A 22,435-nucleotide genomic window follows, 5' to 3' on the forward strand; every position below is an offset into this window, starting at 1 on the left:
CTCCATAATTTGCAAGGCATTTCCTGTTACGAACTACTTCTTGTAGACTAAATATACATTTAAGAAACAACTTATAAGTTATAACCTTGTACTATAAACTCGTGAAGAAAAAAGCTGTTCCTTCTTCAAATGCTCTGCAAAGATCTTAAGTTACTATGTCTGAGTATTTATCGTTAATGACTGATCCACAGGTACCAAAAAAAATTGATACGGAAGGCGAAAAACGCTTACTCAAGCCCTTCCTAAAATAATTTTAATTTCCTCTTATATCAAAACATTTTCATAATTTCATGATGAAGCCTGTTGAATCTAGAATTAAGGTTAAAAACGTTCATTAAGATTGAAGCTAAAGCCGACAGAAGGCAAGCAATTTAAGCTGGTTATTATCAAGTTTAATGAAATACAATTTTAATCAGATAAAAACTGGTTTAAACAAAAAATTTAATAATATAATTTTCCATCGTTGTTAGTGGTAATTTCAATTGCATTTTACACACGTTTTTCAAATCACTTATGGCAATAAAAATTACCTACGAACTTAGGAATAGGATTCAAATTCAATCACTGGTGAAACAATTGTTTCGGATCAGTAGGTATGTACAAAGATTAATTAAATTGTTAATTATAATTACAGGTATATCTTGATTTACTTGACTTAAAGTCAACAGACTCAGATTCTTAGAAAACCAGCTGGATCAGTGCTGGACGGCTCTCTTAATTTCACTCCACGTCATACCAGCTTTCTTCGCCGCTGCAATGATGCTTTGTTGCCAGGTCTGTTTTGGGCGACCACATTTTTTTTGACTTTGGCTTCTAGTCGAGAGCTTACTTAGAAATGTGACCTGGACCCCTGTGGAGCGTCAGGCCACCCATTTAGGCGTTTATTAGACCTGTCAATTGGCACCCCATTGCATAGCTCCCATAGCTGATGGTTATAGAATTACTCGGGGAAGGTAGGGATAGTTATATCACTTTACTATATTATGTACATCTTACAAGGTGCTATTTTTATTATGTAAATTAAAAGCAACCTTAAGAACCGAGATAATTAAAATGAATTTATTTATGTCATTAACATTCATAATTATAACTTCAGGAATCAGAAACTCTTTAGCCTTTGAAACATTATAACAAAAACAAGAAAACTTTTGCTAGCCTTATTATTTCTTGGTAAAATTATTTGAACCGTTTCTATTTTTGTTTTGCACATTGTATCTCATTTTAGAATTTAACTGAAGGTGTAAGTTTTGAGTACAACTAACATAAGTTAGAATACTTTTCATACAAATATGTATCTAGTATTGACGTTTCGTACCACAACGTATCCTACCTATAATTTTGCGTTGAGTCGTAAGGTGACGTCATCAAATGTATAGATTGGTGCTAGCTACTAAATAATGGTTTAAATTGTTTCTTTTACAGAGCAGGGCAGTTATGAACATGACCTCATAATAAAATTCTTATTATCCTAGCTAGGATGGAAATAAATTAAATATTCATTTTAAAAAATAAACTCAAACAAAATACCATGATATTTGTCCCTAGCAATTCTAATTATCATATTTTCTATTTATGTTATTTTTTGGTACTGTAAAATATATTTCACATAAAGGGAATGTCGCAAAAACTTCACAAACATGGCTCGGTCCGAGTGAATTTGATGTAAATATACTGTGCAGGGTATCTTGATTAGTTTCAGGGTTTCTTAATTTTTCAACGTTTCCTGTCATATTTTAGTGGTAACGTGACTCTCAACCCTGATGTTGTGCGTTCAGAGTCGGCTGTGCACAAGTAAATGTTTTTTTATGTGCGCAATAAACACTTGCTTGATTAGAAAATACGTGTAGATACCATAGTAGCGACAATTTTCTTTGTACAATTTGTACACATAGTAACGATGTTTTAGTGTACAACGTGCAAATATCAAAATATTATTTTTAATTCCTTACCTTAACACTCAGTACTGCAAAGTGCATTTGTAAAATCGAATTATAAATATGAGTTTTCCTACTAAATAATGTTTTGTATAGCCAGAAAATACAAATTCTTAAGCAGCATGATGGACGACACTTATACAATAATATGACATTTAATAAAATCTAAAACATATCTGTTTAATTTAATAATTCTACGGACCACATAGCACAAAAAATGCTCGGCTAAAATGTGGAACCAGCTGCCCACTGGAGTATTTCTAAACCAATTCGACTTAGGGTCCTTTAAGAGCGTACCATTTCTTAAAAGGCCCGCAACGCACTTGCGAGCCTCCTGGCTATGTGAGCGGGCGGCGGCATCACTTAACATCAGGTGAGCCTTCTGTCCGTTCGCCTCCTGTTATATAAAAAAAAACAAAATCTCTATATCATTAAGAATGCGCAGTGCGTAGCACTATGGCAATCTTATTTTCCAATGTCGGATCAATACAAAGAAGCGGGACAAAGGATATTACTGGACATTGGAGGAAAAAGCTTGCTTTAATTACGACTCGATTGCTTTGAAACTAAACTCCGGTGCGACCAAACAGGCTCTTTGAGTAATTAATACATACATTAACACTGATCTTAAGGCTGAATATGTTCGATCTTTAAATTTTTGTAACATTCACTCGAATCTTAATATTGCGGTTCGTTGACTGACCGATGGAGAATGGCTGGACCGGTTTGGCTAATTATGATTTTGAAATATTTGTGGAAGTTCAGGGAAAGTTTTAAATGAAACGTACATTTTAAGTAATGAACAATTTTAAAAACTACGAACTTTCCAATAAAAACTGTTCCTAGCCGGGAACTAGGACTCCTTACGAATACGACTATATAACCATCGACTATTATTATGTCATTTCAATAATAAGGTTCGAAATTATATAAATGTACTGTAACAGTTAAATTAAATTCATATAATACATAAAATATAATATATATAATAAAATATATAACGATAAATAAAAATGCTATAATTTATATAAATTAAGAGGCCTCCAGAAATACAACATATTAAGTTTTGACACAGATTTTGGTAAAGCTCACCGGGATAATCTACTTATTCGATACATTTGTATTATTTAATGTCCATAATTTGAATACCAGGAATTAGGTATTATCAGGAAGGTGGAATTAACATACTACAGTGTCTCTCTCTGAGGTCATAGGTTCGAGGCCTGCCCGTGGGCCGATTGATTTTCTGAGTGTATGCGTTTAACACTAGCATGAACAGTGAACAACATACCAAGGTATGCCGCTGTAGACCCTAAAAGATGTCGTGTGTCAGGCATAGAAGATCTACTTGTTTATTAGACAAAAACAAATGATCTCAAAATAGATACACCGTTTTTTGTTGGTACAAAACACACCAAGGGTACACTTAACACTGGAAATCTACTCTAAGCATTAAAAATAAGAATTCTCTTTAAAGGAAACCTTTTATTTTTTAAAGAATGTATAACTATACTTAAAGTATAAATTGATCAAACATAATCAAATCTCTCTAATTTGAAACAAATTACAAGCCCTTACTTAAGTTTAATTTGTTTTAGAGTTCCTAACATGATTTAACATTGCAATTATAATGCTAAAACAACGAAATATATATTGATATATGAATATAGGTTTTTCCTGTCAAGCAACGCGATGCAAGATGCATGCAACCTTACATACTTGTTTTTTTTGTTACTCAAATGAAACCAATTCCTTATTATTTTTTGGCACTGGCCTAGTCAATACTTGACATCCTTACAGTGTCTAAGGCAACACTTAATAATAATAAGTAATGTAAATCCAACCTAATGTACTAATAATGGTATCTTATAGTAACATTACTTAGTCTCTAATATACAATAAAATTATTTGTTGGTATACAATAAAAGTGGTTGCCTGGAAGAGATCGCTCAAAATTGATAAGGCCGCCAGTTGCCCTACTTTTTATTTAATTAGGTTCACTTTTTATATAATGTGTAACGAAGTGTTGATAAATAAAAAAATTAAATTATTTGTCATTAATTTTAGTACTCCTTTTTTATGTTTATATTATAGTTAAAGTAAAATTATTTTCATAAATAAGGATTGCATTAAGCAGTTTTCAAAGCGAAATGCAAAGTACCATTGCGGTGGCCTGAGAAGGTTGAGCCAAGCGTATCGCTCTCACAGGACGGTAATGATATCATGTCTTCCTAACCACATCCTATGTTCCTGGAATATTATGACTTCATATTTCGACGATAAAAACTGGTTTAACGTTTATATTCAAGTTTATTTAACAGATTTACACATTAATTAGTTTACTTTTCGTGTTCTATTATTGTACATAAAATAGCAGAGAAAAAACGTGTTAGGAAACGTTCAATTACGTCACGCATTCTTTGGAGATTCTTGACCCCCCCCCCATTGAAACGCGCCGTAACGTTTCTGTATCCAATAGTAAAACGTTTTGTGACCAACCCCAGCGACTCTTTATACCTAAAAGTCGTTACGTAATACTTGAACGCTCCCTTATACGTTATGGCATTTTTTTATATAAAGGATATCGTTGCCAATATTAATATTAATGTAAAAGTGTATAGGAAATGTAAATAATTAAGAAACACATTTTTCCATACAAACAAATTTATGTAAATTATGTAAATAAATTTAACGCCATTGTAACTTTATAAAACGATGCTATAACCAAAATGTTCACCCATTGATCTTCATTAAACAATTACTGTTGTGTTGATTTGAATTTAATTATTACAGTACATTTATATAATTTCGAACCTTATTATTGAAACGGTATAATAATAGAAGATGGCGGAAATTGTATTCGCCACGAGCACTAAATTTACCAATGATAATTTGATTTGTAAACCGCCTAAAATGATATACGATTTTATACTTGAGATATTGGTTAATTATAGGATAGGACCACTACTAAAGTTCAGTTTTTTTTCAGGTGTCAAGATCTACATCACAGCAGGTTGTGTTACGGGAAGCGACGCGTGCGCTGGCCGGAAGATATCGATGTGAAGTATCGGCTGACGCACCTTCTTTTCATACTCAAGTGCGGTCCGCCTTCATTCATGTCGTTGGTGAGTTTAATATAAATCATTTTACTTTTATGAACTATATATATACTAGCGGACCCGAAAGATGTTGTCCTGCATGATATTTCAAGGGATTATTATATGGATATATATATATTTATATTTGGTATATTATTAGGATGAAAGTATGAAAGTTCCGTTTGCAGCGCCATCTGCCGGGCTGGTTTGTGAATTTAAACCATCCAGGGCGCCACACAAACGCATACACAAAAATTCATTTGCCTTTGAGAGGAGTTCTGTGACATACACACGTACGGTTCAATTATATATACAAAGATTCTCACTAGGATTTGCGTGAACCACAAAAAATTGGTAAATTACGTCAAACCTTTCCGTGTACAAAATCATGTGAAATTGTTAATAACGCTCCTTGTGGGTGTTGTCCCACTTCTACCATTAATGTTTAATACTTAAAGTTGCTTACAGTTTACAAACTCATACTCATGTACTCTGTATGCTTTCATATTTAAAGCGATGCTGAACTATTAATTGCCTTCGTAAGGGAAAGTATGTTTGATGTTCTTTTGTTTTTGTTCTCACCATTATGAATTTCAAAATTACAACGAAGAAGTTATAATATAGCCTTTGCTATAATTGTAAATGTAAAGATAAAAGACAAGTTAAAAAAATTAAAAAGAAAACTGCACTTTCTTAAACTAGATAAGACCACAGACTTTACAATTTAAAGTAAGATTCGTAAATAATGGATCTAGAATGGAGCAATACACTAGCAGAATAAGCTTAAAATAAACAAAAACATTATTCTCGACCGAGAAATGGGTACAATTGAGACGGGTTTATTTACTAGCGAGTGGATGCCGTGAGGTAAGTAATGGTCACTTTAAGGAACCTGCTTCACGGCTGAAACAAATTGACGTATGCCAAGAAAAGTGTTCTAATTTAAAAAAACTAGGATGGTACCATTAAATTTGTGTTGTCGTATTTAGTAGTTGTATCAATAAGAATAATAAATCAACATACTTCCTATGATAACATTAAACAACGTACATGACTTCGCTTAGTATTAGAAGTCATAAATATCGTAGTAGAACGAAAAAGGTGGCCTAGTAGTCACATTTTGATATTTACAACACTTATATTAGATTTTACTATAGTTGAAAAACTTTTATGTTTTATATAATATCATGTTTATAATAAGGCATTATTATAATGCTTATAAATATTTTCTTTTCTTTAAAAGGACCTCTAACATGGAGTTCGAATATGGAAACAACTAAATGTACATGTAAAGAACTACTTTTGTGATTTAAATTCAAAAGTGACAACTAGAACCTCTAAATATGCTGCGCTAGATATACTATGTTTTTTAGTATCTTATATGGTTGACTTTATTCACCTGGATATTTAAGTAGAAGCAAGGACTTTACGGAGCAAGGAAGTTATTATAGAATGCAAAAGCGACCTAATAAGTGGTGCAGTACTGGCACCACCACACACATGGTATTCAAGTCTTATACGCAAGCACGTACGTTCAAATGTAAAAATAGTAACCACATACTCTAAGCTGTCACCCGGGTCCAGGGCGGCGGGAGACACCAAGCCCACCGGACCTAAGTTTAAGCAAAGAAAGTGGAAGGGAACATTTGACACTCACTGACTACCTTCTTGGCCACAGATCTGCATGATCGCGTTTCTGATTGGCTACTATATAGGGGTCCTACGTATAAAAAATTCCATGTACAAAAACTGTTAAACTGGTATAAAAACTGTTTATTATTTAAATCGTTTTATTATATGGCAATAACATACCTCAATGCACCCGGTTTATGACGTCTTTTCATTCCAGTTTGAGTTCACTTTGCATTTCTTTTTGTCGCTATCCGATTTGTGTTTTATAACTTTGCCAACATTGAACAATAACCATGCTTTGAAAACGTTTATAATTCTAGTTTTCATACAAAGAATGTCATTAGACTGAATATAGCTATTGTATGTTTGAACATAAACAAATATAGTAGTTTCTTGTTGAATATGTAATTTTATAAAATTATTGTTGTGTTGTATTTAGTATTTTTACGAAGCGCTGATTTCTTTTAGTAACACCGAAAGCAGAATTTGACAGAGAGATATTTTATTTATAAAGAAATAATCTACTTGTATCGCAAGAGATGTTTTCGACAATTGAAAATATATGGAATGGGCTGTGTAACATTTACTCCCTAAAACAGAGATATTTTTATGCCTAGGAAGCAGGATTTGCTTCAATATTGGCGTCATAGAACTGAAGTGGTTTGTGTTTATTCTATGTTCTATGCGATTGTATTTTTAGAAAGGAAAGGTCTCTAAAGGACAAGAGCTTTTCATTTTATTTTAGTATTTTAATTGAGTCACTGTAGTATTTCGAAATGACCTTAATAAAATATATATTTAGCGTGAGCTTTCTTCAAAGTTTTGTAACGCATTGCCTGAAATTAAATGTGAAACTTAAGTTCAACTAAAGCCTGAAAAATTGCCGTGTGGCGCCGGTAAACTTTACACGACACACACTTTTCTCTCCTTCGCGAAACGGGAGTACTATGCGGGCGTGTAGCTTGCCTATAACTCATATAAGTTGAGAAATTCACTAAGCTTCTAAACATTTTCAACATCCATCTTATAATGTTAAAGTCAACATATAAAATGAAAATGCAAGCTCAGCCTTCTGCTTTATATTTTCTTTGGACTTTTGTGCTTTCCTCAGTTGTTCTATTAAATATATTCTTATAGCCGATTATAGCTAGATTTATTATTTATAAAAATATTTTAACCTCAGGGGTTGTTTTAAGCTTTAAGCATAATTCGTCTATGTTTCGGGTTTTATCTAACTATGCCACAAACTGAATATATTGATATATTCCACCGCAGCATAGAAGATGCCGAGGAAGTATTTGAAGAGGCGGGAAGGCTCTGGCTTTGTTTAAGCAGTAATTTGAAATATTAAGTATTATTTGTTGTTTCAAATTTTCAAATGTTAAAATTCAGCTTTCTTTGGTTGAAAAAAATAAAGATGTTTTCGTTTATTGTTTGTTGACTTACTTTTTTTCTGTTTCTATATACGTAAATTGTTTATCTGTGGAATCTGTTTTGGTTATCTGTATTGTTTAATTATTTTGTTTTATAATATGTATATTATTTGTAAGATTAATAATAATTAAATAAATACATAAAACGAGACCAGGTACATGACCGACCATGGAAATTGATTTGTTGTTATCATATTTATTCTCCAAAATGGGTTGTCCCCTCGGTTGAGTCTTTAAAACACATCAAAGGCAGAGATTATTATAAGATAAATCATTTGATTTGCATCTGGAAATCGAACGCAATACTCTCGACGTTTAATAATTCTACGTAAATTGTATCAACGTTAAAATGCAGAAATAAAAAACAAAGATGTTTATTAAGGAAGCATTCATTTATACAAACTTTGCGCAATCTTAAAGCAATTAAAATTGCACAGAGCAGTTAAAAGCGAAACATTCCGTGTTTAAAATCTTGCATTCACCTTTTCGCACAATAAAGTAGCAAATTGCCTCAAGTTTGAGGCAGGTGGCGCCATAGCACTTCCGGTGTTGTCACAGCCTCCTTCCGGCACGCCTCGCCACTTCAGTGGATTAGATAACCAGTACCCTAGGCTTTGTTGCGCTGGGGTAACTACCTGTGAAATTGAAATTATTGTGTATAAGACAACGATGGTTAGAATACCTTTTAAGATTTTTATTGATCAATATTGCTATATAATATATTATAACTACGAAAAAATATATCAAATATTAAAGAAAAACTCACTACACAATTCCTGTATGTTCCTTGTGTAATGTTCCTTACTAACAATAAATTTAAAAAAAATTATGCTTTTTAGTAATCTTAATTGAGTTCAATAACTTTTCTAATAAGCCTTTCTCGTCTTGAAAACTTTTAAACTCTAAAGGTTTATTTATTATTTAGATTAAAATTAATTTAATTACTTCGAATCTGATATTGGACGTTTCAGGATTAATATATTAATTGTGAAAATATCGAATGTATCGTGCAAAAGTCACACTATTACAATTGCTTTTTCTAGTAGCATAAATGAAATTAAATCAAATGTTTTTTTGTCAAATCTGAATACGCATTTTCAAATTGCAAATAGTTTAGATTTAAATTTAGAATAATATAACATATTCTTTTGTCACACTCTTCATTTCTGAAGATCGTGTTAGTGGCGCCGTACAACTTCCACCATTCTCCCCTGTGTTAAGAAGCCTCTGCACCTGGGTGATAAGACCTGTAAGTGCCTTTACTTGATCAGTCCAGCGAGTAGGGCCTAGAGATCTGGCGCCCTTTACTATGCCAGTCCCGATAAGTTTTTCAAAACTTTCTGTATAACTGCACTGCAACTAAACTGTTACATACATCTTTTATTCCTAAAAGTGTAATACTAAAAAAAATGTTATAGTTCTAAATCTAAACAAAGTCAGTGCTAACATTGACAAACGGCCACCCGGGAGTGGGTTAATTATTTACACGAATTGTTTTATCAGAATTTACGAGAGCTATATATCTCGCCTCACTGTAGTTGGAAATCTGCAGTATGACTCATTAATTGTTTCATACGAAATGTTGTGTATCTTTATCACATGGGTACTAAAAACCTGGCTTTAAATCTCTTAATTATTCTCTAAACAACTGTACTATTTATGTTTGAACATCTTCTACCACATTTACCATGGAGAATGTTCAGAGGAGTTGTTTGGTTTAATAGCTGCAGCTGAGTTTCATCATCGTACGTCGAGGCAAAATATGAAATACCACCCATGTCACCTTAAAGTCCACCGTTCCAGCAATGTTTTAATTATGTGAATAATTGTTATCTAGTCACTCACAACACAGGGACACCCTGGTTTGGCGGCTAGCGATAGATGAATATTGTAACAATCTATTTCTATCATGAATAAAGTTTTTATTTATTATTATTTATAGTAAAGTATTTCCGAATCAATTTGACGTAAGAAAAGATTGTTATATTGTTAAAGGACTGGCACTTTTAAGCCTTCTGGCAATGTGAGTGTCCAAGGGTGGCGGAATCGTTTACGTGAACCTTCTGTATGTAATAAATTTTCACTTCTAACATAAGTCTCATATACGCACGCACTAATTATCGGCAAATTAATAATCTAATACTAGATTTGTGAATCACCAAAAACAAAAGAACACAAATGATGATGGATGGAGTAGGATGGTGATTCTTAGAAGTTTATAGCCATACAGGTATAAGTCTAGACTCTTCAGAGAAATAGAAAATATGACACAAATAGTCGGCATCTATTCAGACCACGATCAATATTGTTGACGTAAGCTAAAAATAAAATTAATATACCATGCTTTTGAAATGGTGTCTAAGAATATTTTAATCACGAAACGAAGGTTGGATCGTTAAAGAAAAAGCGATATAACGAAAAAAATATTATATATATATATTAATTTAGTAATGGTAAAATATATTACTGGTTATAATCTCAGCGTATTTCAAAACATGTCATAAAATGAGTGGAACTACTAGCCTTAGTCTTGGTCTCAGCTAAGTTTTTTCTTCCTTATTAGGCAAGTTGATTTTTGGGCGCATAGAAATAAAAGTTCATTGGTGCATGAGCCGTGCATTCACAAGCCGTGATTCGAAGGGACGACCTCAGGGCATACTAAAGAGATTAGGCATCCACTGCCCTATGTAATAAAATCACAAGCGAGATAATATTACTTGACGGCCTCTTTAAGGGCAGGCTTTTAAAAACAAAGCCGAAGAGAGAAAAGAGGCATCTTGTCCTAGAAATCTATTCCCGAACTTTTATCTAATAAATGAATAAACAAATTAAAACAAAAAATTTTTTTTGCCAAGTTCAGATTTTCGTCGTAATTTCGCTTCGAGCGTTATGAAACTTGTTAATTACGTTCAAAATAGTCCGTCCACACTTGTGACGTTGAATTTAAAACTAAAATCGACTTTAGTTCCTGCGAAATTGGCCGCAGTTGTGCAATCCGACGGGAAAAATTTAATATTTTACACAACACGCGCTCGGTGCTATTTTGTTCGTTTCAAGAAGTTTTAATTTGGACAATTCATATTAATTGACAAATCATTTAAACATTTATTCAAGTAAATTTTTATACTACCAGAATAATAAAGACAAGGACCCGAAATGGGTAATTTGGAGTCTAGACTTCACCGTGTCTTTATGAATATCTAGAATGTAGTCTGATATATGAGTAAATTCATTGCTAAATCTTAGGGTACTAAGACTGAGTGAACGCTTAAAAAGTCTACTCACCTACCAGACTCACTTTTTTACAATTTAAATTTAAATTTGTTATTTAGAAGTGAATATCACAGAGAAAATCTTAATATAAAACTCCGCTTTAATGACCTATACTTTTATTATAAAGCGCTTTAAGTAAATTCTATTTCCTTCAGTCGTTATTAAGTTCTGATTAAGTTTTACACAGTCAGACTTTATTAACATTTCTCGGCTAAACTTGGCTTTAAGATTCCATGTGAAACTACCGTAGCCGTGGATTTAATTAGAAAATTATTTAACGAACAATGTAACAGGGCTTTTACAAAGAAAATGTTAATATTTGGTAAATGTACCATCACCCAACAATAGGTGACGTTTCTATTTTACAGAAAAAGAAAAAAACAAGGTTTCATACCACTCCTGCAAGAATGCACGTTTGTCCCCATTGCCAAAAGAAGAAGCAATAGGTGAAGTGAGAACACTATGTTTGACCGTCTCCGTGCCATTCCTCCAGAAAAGCTTTTGGGGCTATGTCTGATCGCGTAATACTCCGGTTTACCGGTAACTTCAGCAGATTAGTTCCTTTATAAACCGGTTACCATCAAGGTAGGCTATCAGCCGGTTCCTCTTTGAAGAGCTAGAAATAGATTTTTCTCATGATATCTATTACTGTACTGTGTAATCGCGATATAAACGTGACTTACGTGTGATTTGTGAGCAGTGTATGTGTACGACTCATTTTCCAGGGTTCGTGGGTTCGATCCCCGGCTGCACCAATGGACTTTCTTTCTATGTGAGCATTTTAACATTCGCTCGAACTGTGGCAATAAACATCGTAAGGAAACCGGCATGCCTTAGACTCAAACGTAGACGGCGTGTGTCAGGATGTCACCACCTACTTCCCTAATAGATTGACAAATCTTGAAACAGATTCAAAAATCTGAGGTCCAGACCTACATAAAGGTTGTGTACTGATTAATTTTATTTAACGAGTGCTTTAGGTGATTGCGATTTAACTATATTCATTTACGTTTACGCATTGGTTTTATAACGCCAAGTATGTATTAATCGATACAATTCAAATGATGGTTATATTTGTAAGAACACGTTAAATCTTTATAAAATATGATATAACTGGTTGTAATATGTAACCTCAAATATGCTCTAATAACATAATTATGTTAGTTATATAAAAAACGATTTTCGCACAATAAAATGGCGGATGCAATGTCTGTATATCCAACGTCTACTTTAGCAAAACTGTAGTCCACTCAAGTAACAAACGATGGCAATGTTTTCTCAAACTAAAACTTCCGAGCGAACGTAGACTGAAAATACACTATCAATTTTACTTTTTCTAGCAAGTAATTTTAATTAAATTGATGTTTGCGGGGATCTTCGAGGATTTCTCTTTATTAGGGCTGTGTTTACAGTGGCCGTTGCGTTAGATGCGTTTTTTTACATTACGGAATTGCAAATCTTTTATTCTCCAGTACTTAAAATATACGCGCAAAGCTATATTATTTATTGTTAAATTTAGGTAAATAATATAATAAGTAAAGTTCAACAAATGGATTACACGGGTTCTGTGTTCGATTTTCAAAATAAATAAAAAAGTGAACTGTATTCGAATTAGAATGATTGAGACGGAACTCAGGAAGTAAGAAACAAAATTTCAACTGTACGTCTGTCAAGAAACCATCACTCGGTCTTCATTCGCAGGGTCGTCCTTTGTTTTTTATTTATAATTATTACTTACATTCTCGGTCGGATTTCTCAGAAAAAGTGTTCTGGTTCTTTCTAATTGGCGTTTACATGGTAATGGAGCGTGCGTATGCGCCGTTGACTCGAAGCGAAGAACGCGAGCGATATTTGTTCAAAGCGATGCCACAGTATAGCTTGTTCGAGTTAGGGTTGCAAGGCAAAAAAATAGTAAGAGATAGAATTATTAAATTAATTTATTATATTGCTTAACATCGCGTTACCGGGTTTGTGGACACCAAAGGCCTACTTTCCTTATGAATCAATTAAAACCTGCAAAGCTTTTTCACATCTATTTGAAACTAACTTTTATCGTTCCATTTTCAAATACAAATCCAGTTGTAACAAACTACATTGTACAGATTCATAATTGGTCCACATTTCTTTATTGCAAACAGCGTTTAGCCATAGAGCCTTCGAAATTTAAATTGCAGACAATGCTACTAAAAGTCTAAACAGACAATTCTTTTCCTCGACATGCAATTTCGGTTCGGAAACTCGTATACTGGCAACAAATTAAATTGGCGACTTAGATTAACAGGGCAAATTGTCCAATTAGTGTTTCGGTGGGCACAGCAGTGAGTGGGACAAACGGGATTGCTTTCCAGCACCTGCTGCGTACCACAATCTATTGTATTGTGACCACAGACATCGGTATTAAATTAGACTTGAAAAAGTTCATTTGTTACTTGCATTTCCGTCTTTGTTCATGAAAGTTGTAGTTAGTAAAATAGTTATATTTTTTATGCATGTTGTAGGTTTTGCGTCTTTGTGTTAATATAAAAATGTTTTATTCTACAGATGTGTCAAAGTGATTTCAGGACTGACAATTTACATTATTTTTTTAGGTTATTACACAAAATACAAGAAAAGCTTTTAAAATAAAATTCTTCTAATTCCCGTACGTTCGTCTTTAACTGTGTGGATTTTTAGTTTGCTAATATTTATATATAAGAAGGTTGAAACGGGCAGAAGACTCACCTGATCTTAAGTGATACTGCTGCCCATGGACACTCGCATTGCCAGAATATTCGCAAGTGCATTCCCCTTTAAGAATTGCTACGCTCTTTCCTTGATGGACCCTAAGTCGAATTGCTTGGGCTTCAGTAAGCAACTGCTTCCACATAGCTGGTAGTGACTGGCAAAAAACTGCCTCAAGAAACACTCAGAGACAGACGTCAAGTTGATACGGGTTGTATTTCATATTCTACCTCGACGTTCGATGACAAAACATCACTGCAGCTATTAATCCGAACAATTCCTCTGAACACTCTCCATGGTAAATGGCGTAGGAGATGCAGAGAAGCCCAACATTTCCATACAACGTTATGGGGTCAAATCGCTCGGAAAGTGACTGGACGTCAACGATTCGAATCGCTTTATATGGCTATTTCTGGCGCGTTTCAAGACAGTGTGTATTATGATTCCTATATGTTAAAAATTTACGTATAGGATTCATTTAGAAGACGCTTGTTTGAATCTTACTCTTACGCCAAGTCAATAAGTTACACTTATATATTATATTGAAATCCTGATTTAGGTTGCATCATCATAAGCCTATTAGACTGTACCGATAGGAGCAATCATTTCTGACGCGAAAAGCCTAATTATGTTTGAAATGCGAGCCTGGTACAATTTTAGCCTAACGCAAATATTATTTTAGCCATAATCACCGGTTCTGTGGCGGACCGTTAAAGTGATGTTCATTATTTTCATGTAATGTTAATTGAGGTTAGATAGCATATAATACGTAACTATTAGGTGCGGATATGCACATTAAACGGATTTCAATTGAAAGCCCAATTTGAAACTTCGAGAGAAAACAACGTATATGGCTAGATAACGTTGATGTATTTGCTACCGCGACTACTAAGTGGTCGACCCAATCAGATGTTAGACAGCCTAACGCTAACCAACATAAACAGTAAATTAAAAACTACTTTTATATGCAATTGTCGCGCTCCTAAACAAGACTGCTATGGTTACATTAATACAACCCACAGCGGTTTTCTAACGTAACATATTGTGTTTATAATATACCATTTAGTAAAATAAAAAAAAAACTTCTAACAGAGATCCTGACGTTTTTATTAAATTTCGTATTTCCTTCAATATCTGTAGCGCTGATGTCACAAACTTGGCATCGTTTACAATGCTACAACTTCGGTATCGCATTGCTGTTGTTGGTTGCAGAGTACCGACGCTGTTGCACGTAAAAACTGAAGATTACACAGTTTTATGTCGTCTTTTGTACTAATTGTATTTTTAAATTGTATTTTATAAAGAATTTAAAATTTGTACTTCAAGCACCAAGGTTAACCCTTTTAGTCGGTTTTGGTGTTTTCTGTACATTTAATTTATTTATAATGTATTAAGCAATAGTAAAAATATAAGTAAATTCTACCTCTTTCCGTCGAAGAGAAAAAACATAAGGGTGATAACAAATATCAAATTTTTCATAAATTTATTATAAAAATACACTTTTGTCGCTCCGGAGCTCCTTATAGTTTATCTGAGACATCGTTTTGTATTGCTCCATAACAAATCTTGGGAATAAACACGAAATAAATTTGTAGTATAATGATGGTTTAGTGATTTTGTGATTGTGAGAAAACAATATAACTTAGAAATGGTGAGCGCAATAAGTGCATACACGGCGGTATTATCGCTTTGTATTAATCTCTTCCACGTAAAACACTTAGGTAAAACGAATGAAAAAACAAAGCAATTAAAACATATGTAAACAGTGGAAGATGCAAGGGACCTATTTTTGATGCCTATTTCAGTTTAATATTTATTCTGCGACCTTAGCGAATGCAATAAACGTAAGCGACGTCTAGGCTTGCATCGGTTGGCAGGCTGCCACTTCACAAACCTGCCCATTTCACAATATCCAGGTCACGATGTAGGGTTTCCTGTCCTAGACTTGTCCAATTTTTGGCACGATTTACTATGAGACGAATTCATTGAATAGAATTTTGATTTTTGTTGAAAGCTTTTCAGCGGTAATTTGATATGTGACGTTTAGTGGAAAATATTTTGGATCTAGCTTGATTTAATTTAGGTGATTGCTTGATGTTTTTAACGTTACGTTTGAAATTCAATGGAACTGCGATATTTGTGCTTTAAAAGGCTCGGTGGTATAAACTTTGTTAAATTATTTTGTACCGTTTTTGGATTTCCAACTAGGGGCCTATTAAAAAATATAAAATAAATATAACTTATGATACTCGAAGGTAAGGCATTTTAATGGTGAAGGTAACTTATTAAATATTTACAAAAAAATATAGTTATAGATATATAACCTTTGAGACAAAACTTAGATATATTTATTTATAATTTAGATTTAGATTTATCTTAGATTTTCAGGATATTATATTGAGACTTCTGTGTGTTACGCATTTATTTAATTGTATTATTTGTACGGTTCCTGGGTCATCGGGGTCCTGTAAATAATAAAGGATTTTATTATAACACTATTTTAACTACAACAATATAAGAGCAATAATGAAATTTTAATTACTATGTATCGAATTAATGCAATGTAACAATTGAAGGGAGTGGCTCTGGCGATACTCTTGGGGTGTAAATCGGACGATATAGGAAATCGCCACGCTAACAAAATTAAGAAAGCCTCAGTGCGTGAGAGAAGATTTCTTCGTTTTAGTTAAATAATTATAAATATTTCCATAAATAATATTATCTTTAATCTATGAATATAATACTGAATCCCTATTTCCCTTGGTCACGGCATCACGCGCGAACGGCTGGACCGATTCAGCTAATTATTTTTTTGTTGTTTGTTATTGTCAGAAAAATTAAGAGAATGGCGCGGAAAAATAGAAAAATTGAAGAATAATTAACCACCATATTAAGTAATCGTGACTTCTGTTACAAAAGCATTTTTTTTTCAGTGCATAGCGCTTTTACAATTCAATGGCGTTTGACATAACATTGACAGAATGTTTGCTGTAAATATCGTCAAAGAGGATGTTAGAAAAATGAATATCGTTTTAAATAAATGCTTCGATCGGAGTTATTATATTGATAAAATACATATAAAATAATTACAGTCGCCAATTGTTTGTGGCATTCATCGTGAAATCCATGTTTGTCACATGGCCAGTTATATGTCGCCTGTTCCCGTATCAGAATACCATCAAAACTATTTATATACGCGCCAGAAAAACAAACAAACAATCTTGTTTATCATAAAGCTTAATATAATATATATATAATATAATAATAATAAACACTTTGTTTCTGAAGTATGTTTTAGTTATTATACCAATTCAAAATTAATATTCATAGTTAAGACAGGACAACCTATGTCGAGTCCACCAGTTAATTAATTAAATTAAATTGTTAATATGTAAATAACATGACAAATTCACTTCAATAAAAAAGTTTTATTTACATTTGATCTCGGTAAAACTGAAATACGAACATAATTTACAATTATATACTCACTATTTTGGATTTATCTCCAACAATTAAACAAGAGAACGAGACAGTCGTAGTCGCAGGATTTTGGTGCAGTTTTGGCATCGGTCATTGAGTGCAGGGGCTAATGTCACGGGCTGACCACATTAGTAGACCGAGCTGGACAATTATCGAGTCTAAATCCAACATTAATAACGGTGAACGGGGTTTTGCGCTTGACTTGTGGTCGCATACATAATTCTACCTAATCGCCCTTATACGGGATATTCAATTGTACAATTTCTGAGGAAAGGAATTTTGGCAAAACGTTATTTGGTAGAGTTTATGTGAATTACATTTTTAAACAAGCATTGATCGTGGACAATGTATCTTACACATTTGACGAGACAAGTTTGGACTAAGTTTGATGTCTGAAAACCTTCCGATAAGGCTTGGGCGTGACGGCTTTAGAGGGATCGATCACAGGAGCCATAAGCCTTGAAGTATTCAAGTTCATGTGTGAAAATCAAGAAACTGTAAATTTATTATTATTAATAATTAAATCAAGATATGTTAATTGGACACTAAAAACTGTACTAATATAATATTGCAGATGGTAGCAATCTTCACCATATACTCGTATAATAATAATAATAATAAAGTGGCGCTACTAGATTATACAAGGTCTGACTTCAACAATTCATCCGTTTCTTCGATTATTTATATTTTATAGCTTTCTAGGTCTAAACATGTCATCGATTTTTGAACCACATGCCGGCGCCACGACGTTTGCCTTCCGAAGGAGCAGATGAAGCGCTAGTCTCTACTGCTGAGGGACTTTTCTTCTTGTTTTCATTATTTTCGACGAAATCAACTCTTTCAAGTTGGTGTATTTGTTTGTTTGATATGTTTACTATTTTTCACGTAGCACCATTACACGGTTTGCCATAGTTGTTAGAAGCTTATTTAGGTCATGCCTTCAAAAGGTGGATTACAAACACATTCCCAGTGCAATTTCTGAATTACCAGTGTACTCTTATATTCATGTCGATAAAATGCAACAAAATAATGTTTAATATATAAAACAACGTATTTAAAATTACTTGTTACTTAGTTATACATAGCTTATGTACTAAGCGTTTCTTTTTAATAATCCCAATTTGTCGTGAGCATCTCTCGTTCTCACCAGAGTTGAAATGGGAGCAAGAGTTTAAAATTGTCGGAGCGGTTTTAAAGGCGACCTTTACTAAAATTATGATTAGTCTATTTACTTAAAAAGTAATATCATTAATAAATGTCCCTTGTAAAGAATGCCATAACCCTGATTTATTGTATTCAAACTAACTTATATATTTAGACAATTAAGACACACTTCTACATTGAAGGAAAAATTGGTGAGAACCCCGAGTTAAGATTTGTGGCGGTTGTTGTATGGATATGTTTAGATATATGTCAAATGAAACACTTTGTTTGAAGCTGGGTAACAACTGGATTTAAATGTTTAATACATGAGCTCATAACTTATATGACATTAGTGGGTAGTGGGGTTGTGACGCTGGATTAACAAAAAACTAATTGGACTTATTGAAGAGTTATAAATCTAAGATACACTTATGTTATTGAACATTATCCGAACCGATAATGTTAAATTACAATTTATGAGTGTGGTTAAAACTAAACATTTTGTTTACGATTCTACTTATTTACTAAAATATAATATATATGTAACTTGCCTAATGTTGGGCCACATAACTCCCGCCATGTTTTTATTTTTTTTACGTTAAACTACGTCAAGGTATTATAGACGTTCAACAGCAAAACAATTTACAAATATTACACACACAAACTTTACATTTAGTAAATGACTTTATCGACTTATGCATAATTCGTAAAAAAAAACCAATTCCATTCGATTACATAAAATACTCACCTGTCTATTTTCATGGCAGTAATAATATAATTTGATATAAGGAGACGAAAGTGTACTTTAGTTAAATGAGTAGGTACGGTAAGATATATAGAGGATTGTGAGTACAAAATGAATACCGCCGTGCATAAGGCTCTGGGTTATAATTTGTTTTTTAAATTATCTTGTTTAAATGTTTGGGTGTGTGTGGTTTCAATTTGCAAGGGCTTAAGAAAACACCCTTACATTAGGTTGTATCATAGAAAAAATAATACATTTATTTGATGATTATGTTCAATTAAAAGTTTTGGTAGGATAATTCTAAAAATCCTGCCACCCACTTTTATTTATTGAAGTAAATTCCTAGATTTATTTCAATGTTATAATTATTGTAGGTGTTAAGGTATTTATGTGATTTTATAGATTTAGAGAACAATTGTACAGCCTCCTTAAAAGTAAATAGTTTCATAAATCTTAAATTTCTATGCAATATTTTTTAGCGTCATATTTATTGTGTTTTTCTTATATAAAAAGTCTCATAAAATAATAAAACAGTTACTAAACACCTTTGAAGTAAATATTTTTTGAACAATAGACGTATAAAAGTCGAACAAAGGATGGATTAAAATGTCTTCTTATTCCCTTTAACATAAAGCAACAATCTCACAAAGACCATGCATGCAGAACTATTCAATGGACACTCGATATTCGAGAACATAAAAGTTTCGTTGTGAAAAGTTTTAAGGGTGTACAGAAAAGAATTTTCAGTTCGACAGCGATTTCCCTAGATTCACAACGGAGATGTTGAATTTTTAAAAGTTTCTAAGTTTGCGTGTTCGCTGCGTATAAGTTTGATATAGAATATTGTAAAGTTGTGATTGTTAAGGTGAGCTCTATACTTTTATTGCATACAATTGTAGTCTAGGAAATCTAATTGATTCTTATCGACACCGGAATACACTACCTATACGGCGTTTTGTTTATAGATATATTTAATACCCTTTTATGCAAATCTAAAGATTGATTTATAAAATTGCGAAAGTTATAATAGACGCCAGTTGTTCATACTCAATTATCAATTACCTTGGGCTGTAGGGTTCAAGTTTACAGGCACTAATTAAACATAGTTGGCGCCTGGTAGTACTGGTGACTCCAGAGCTGGTGCTTTTCTCGCTCATCGAATAAGTACCGCAAATCGTTGAAGGTACACTGCTACAGGGAGCAAACTATAAATTGTCATTTTAATTTGAAAAAAAAAAACATTTTTTTAACTGGATTAAAGCTATTTGTATTATTATAAACTTATAATTATTTACATAATATTAAATTTAAAATTTTCCGAAGTTTCGCGTGCTTTACAGCGTGCGTAGTCACAGTGACTGAAGATAAAAGGTGTTAAATGTCAAAATTATCACAGCTGTAGAGAAAGTTGTGTTTTCTGTATTTATTTCCCCGGAATTGGTATCGACTAAAAGATGACTGGAAAAATTTAAATTTAAAATTATGTAAATAATTATAAGTTTATAATAATACAAATAGCTTTTATCCGGTTAAGAAATTGTTTCATTTTAATTATCTTTTTCATCATTTTAAATTATTTTTATTTAGGTTATGAATGTGTAGGTTAAGAAAATTGTAAATACTGTGCATTCGTTCTGTTTAGGTTCTAATAAACGATTTGCACCTTATGGTATGTAACAATATTTTTATATGCACATCAAAATATAAATACATGATAGGTAGCCGATGATAATTGACAATCCTCTTCAAATACATAACCTGACCTTTTAAATGATTTAAAGTAGTTTTGGTCACCTAAAAGCGTTGCCGACAGTTCATATTACAATACTTTTAATAATTTAATTTTATTTATTTATTTACACTTCGTTACACTACATAATAGAAATAATTGAACATAATTAAATCAAAATGCCCCTTATTTTGATGAGTTGGCGGCCTTATCGCTTTCGAGCGATCTCTTCCAGTCAACCACTGTGAGTAAAGAAAAAAATGTATTAAATTACATTTTTTGCCATTATAGCCTTCAAATATATACTTATGAAAATATGTTATAGAAAAGATATACTCGTGATAAAATCCGATCAGATCCATGAAACGTTCTCACGTTCGAATAGCCCGAAGAATCTTACATACAACTCACGAGGGTACTCTTTGTATTAAAGAAGTCGCATGTGTCGTGAAGGATAAAAAAGCAAAAGAAAAAATAATAATATGGAAGGTCTCTATGGAGTTGCTGAAAATGTCCACCGAGTAATTTTTCATCACAATTTTATTGAAAATCCTATATATTTGTATCATTTGTCAAGTGTCCACACGAGCGTAGTCTGTGAGACCTTCCTAGAATTATGATCCGATGATAAGGAACGAAAAATTGAGTAGGTAGGTAGGTAGGTAGGTGGACTCAATTTCCGCACTTAGACACGTAGTCGGTCCGTTGTGCGTAGAAGCCCTGGCTAATTTAGCCAGCCCAACTCCTTCCAGAAGCACAGAAGTCTCCCGGGCACTTCACAGGCTTCGCGGAGCGACCTCACTTTTCCGAGGATTTTTGTACGTTGATTAGCCACAGCCTCGCATTCCAGGACTACGTGGGTGACTGATTCCTCTGCGCTGAAACAGCCTCTGCACAAGGGGCTGTCTGTTGCGCCTAGGACGAAAAGATGTTTGTTAAGGAGACAATGGCCCGTGATTGTCCCTATGATTGTTTTGAGAATGGTTCTGTTCAGGTTTAGAAGTCGCTTAGTAAGTTGCGGGTTCACAGCCGGCAGAGCCATTTTGGACTGTTTGCAATCTACACTTCGCGACCATCGTTGATTCTGGAGTACAGTGGAACTCTGGCGGATCCAGGTTCGAACCAGCGAGAAGGGCAAGGGGAGGAGCGGATGCGGGCCAGCAGGTATCATACCAGAGCCTCTTCTCGCAAGCTCGTCGGCTGCATCGTTGCCGAGAGAGCCACTGTGTCCCTTAATCCACTGTAAG

At 33.4% G+C, this 22,435-nt stretch overlaps 1 protein-coding gene across 1 annotated transcript in view; it reads left to right on the forward strand.

Moving 5' to 3' along the window:
* LOC123711916 overlaps window positions 1-22,435 on the forward strand; it is a 236,161-nt gene that overhangs the window by 107,071 nt on the left and 106,655 nt on the right. The window contains exon 4 of the mRNA XM_045664779.1: window positions 4,924-5,059. Within this exon, the coding sequence (XP_045520735.1) occupies window positions 4,924-5,059 (136 nt within the window). The remainder of the gene's footprint in view (window positions 1-4,923; window positions 5,060-22,435) is intronic.

This window comes from Pieris brassicae, chromosome 7 (genome assembly GCF_905147105.1).
Source record: "Pieris brassicae chromosome 7, ilPieBrab1.1, whole genome shotgun sequence".
In the NCBI taxonomy this organism is placed as follows: domain Eukaryota; kingdom Metazoa; phylum Arthropoda; class Insecta; order Lepidoptera; family Pieridae; genus Pieris; species Pieris brassicae.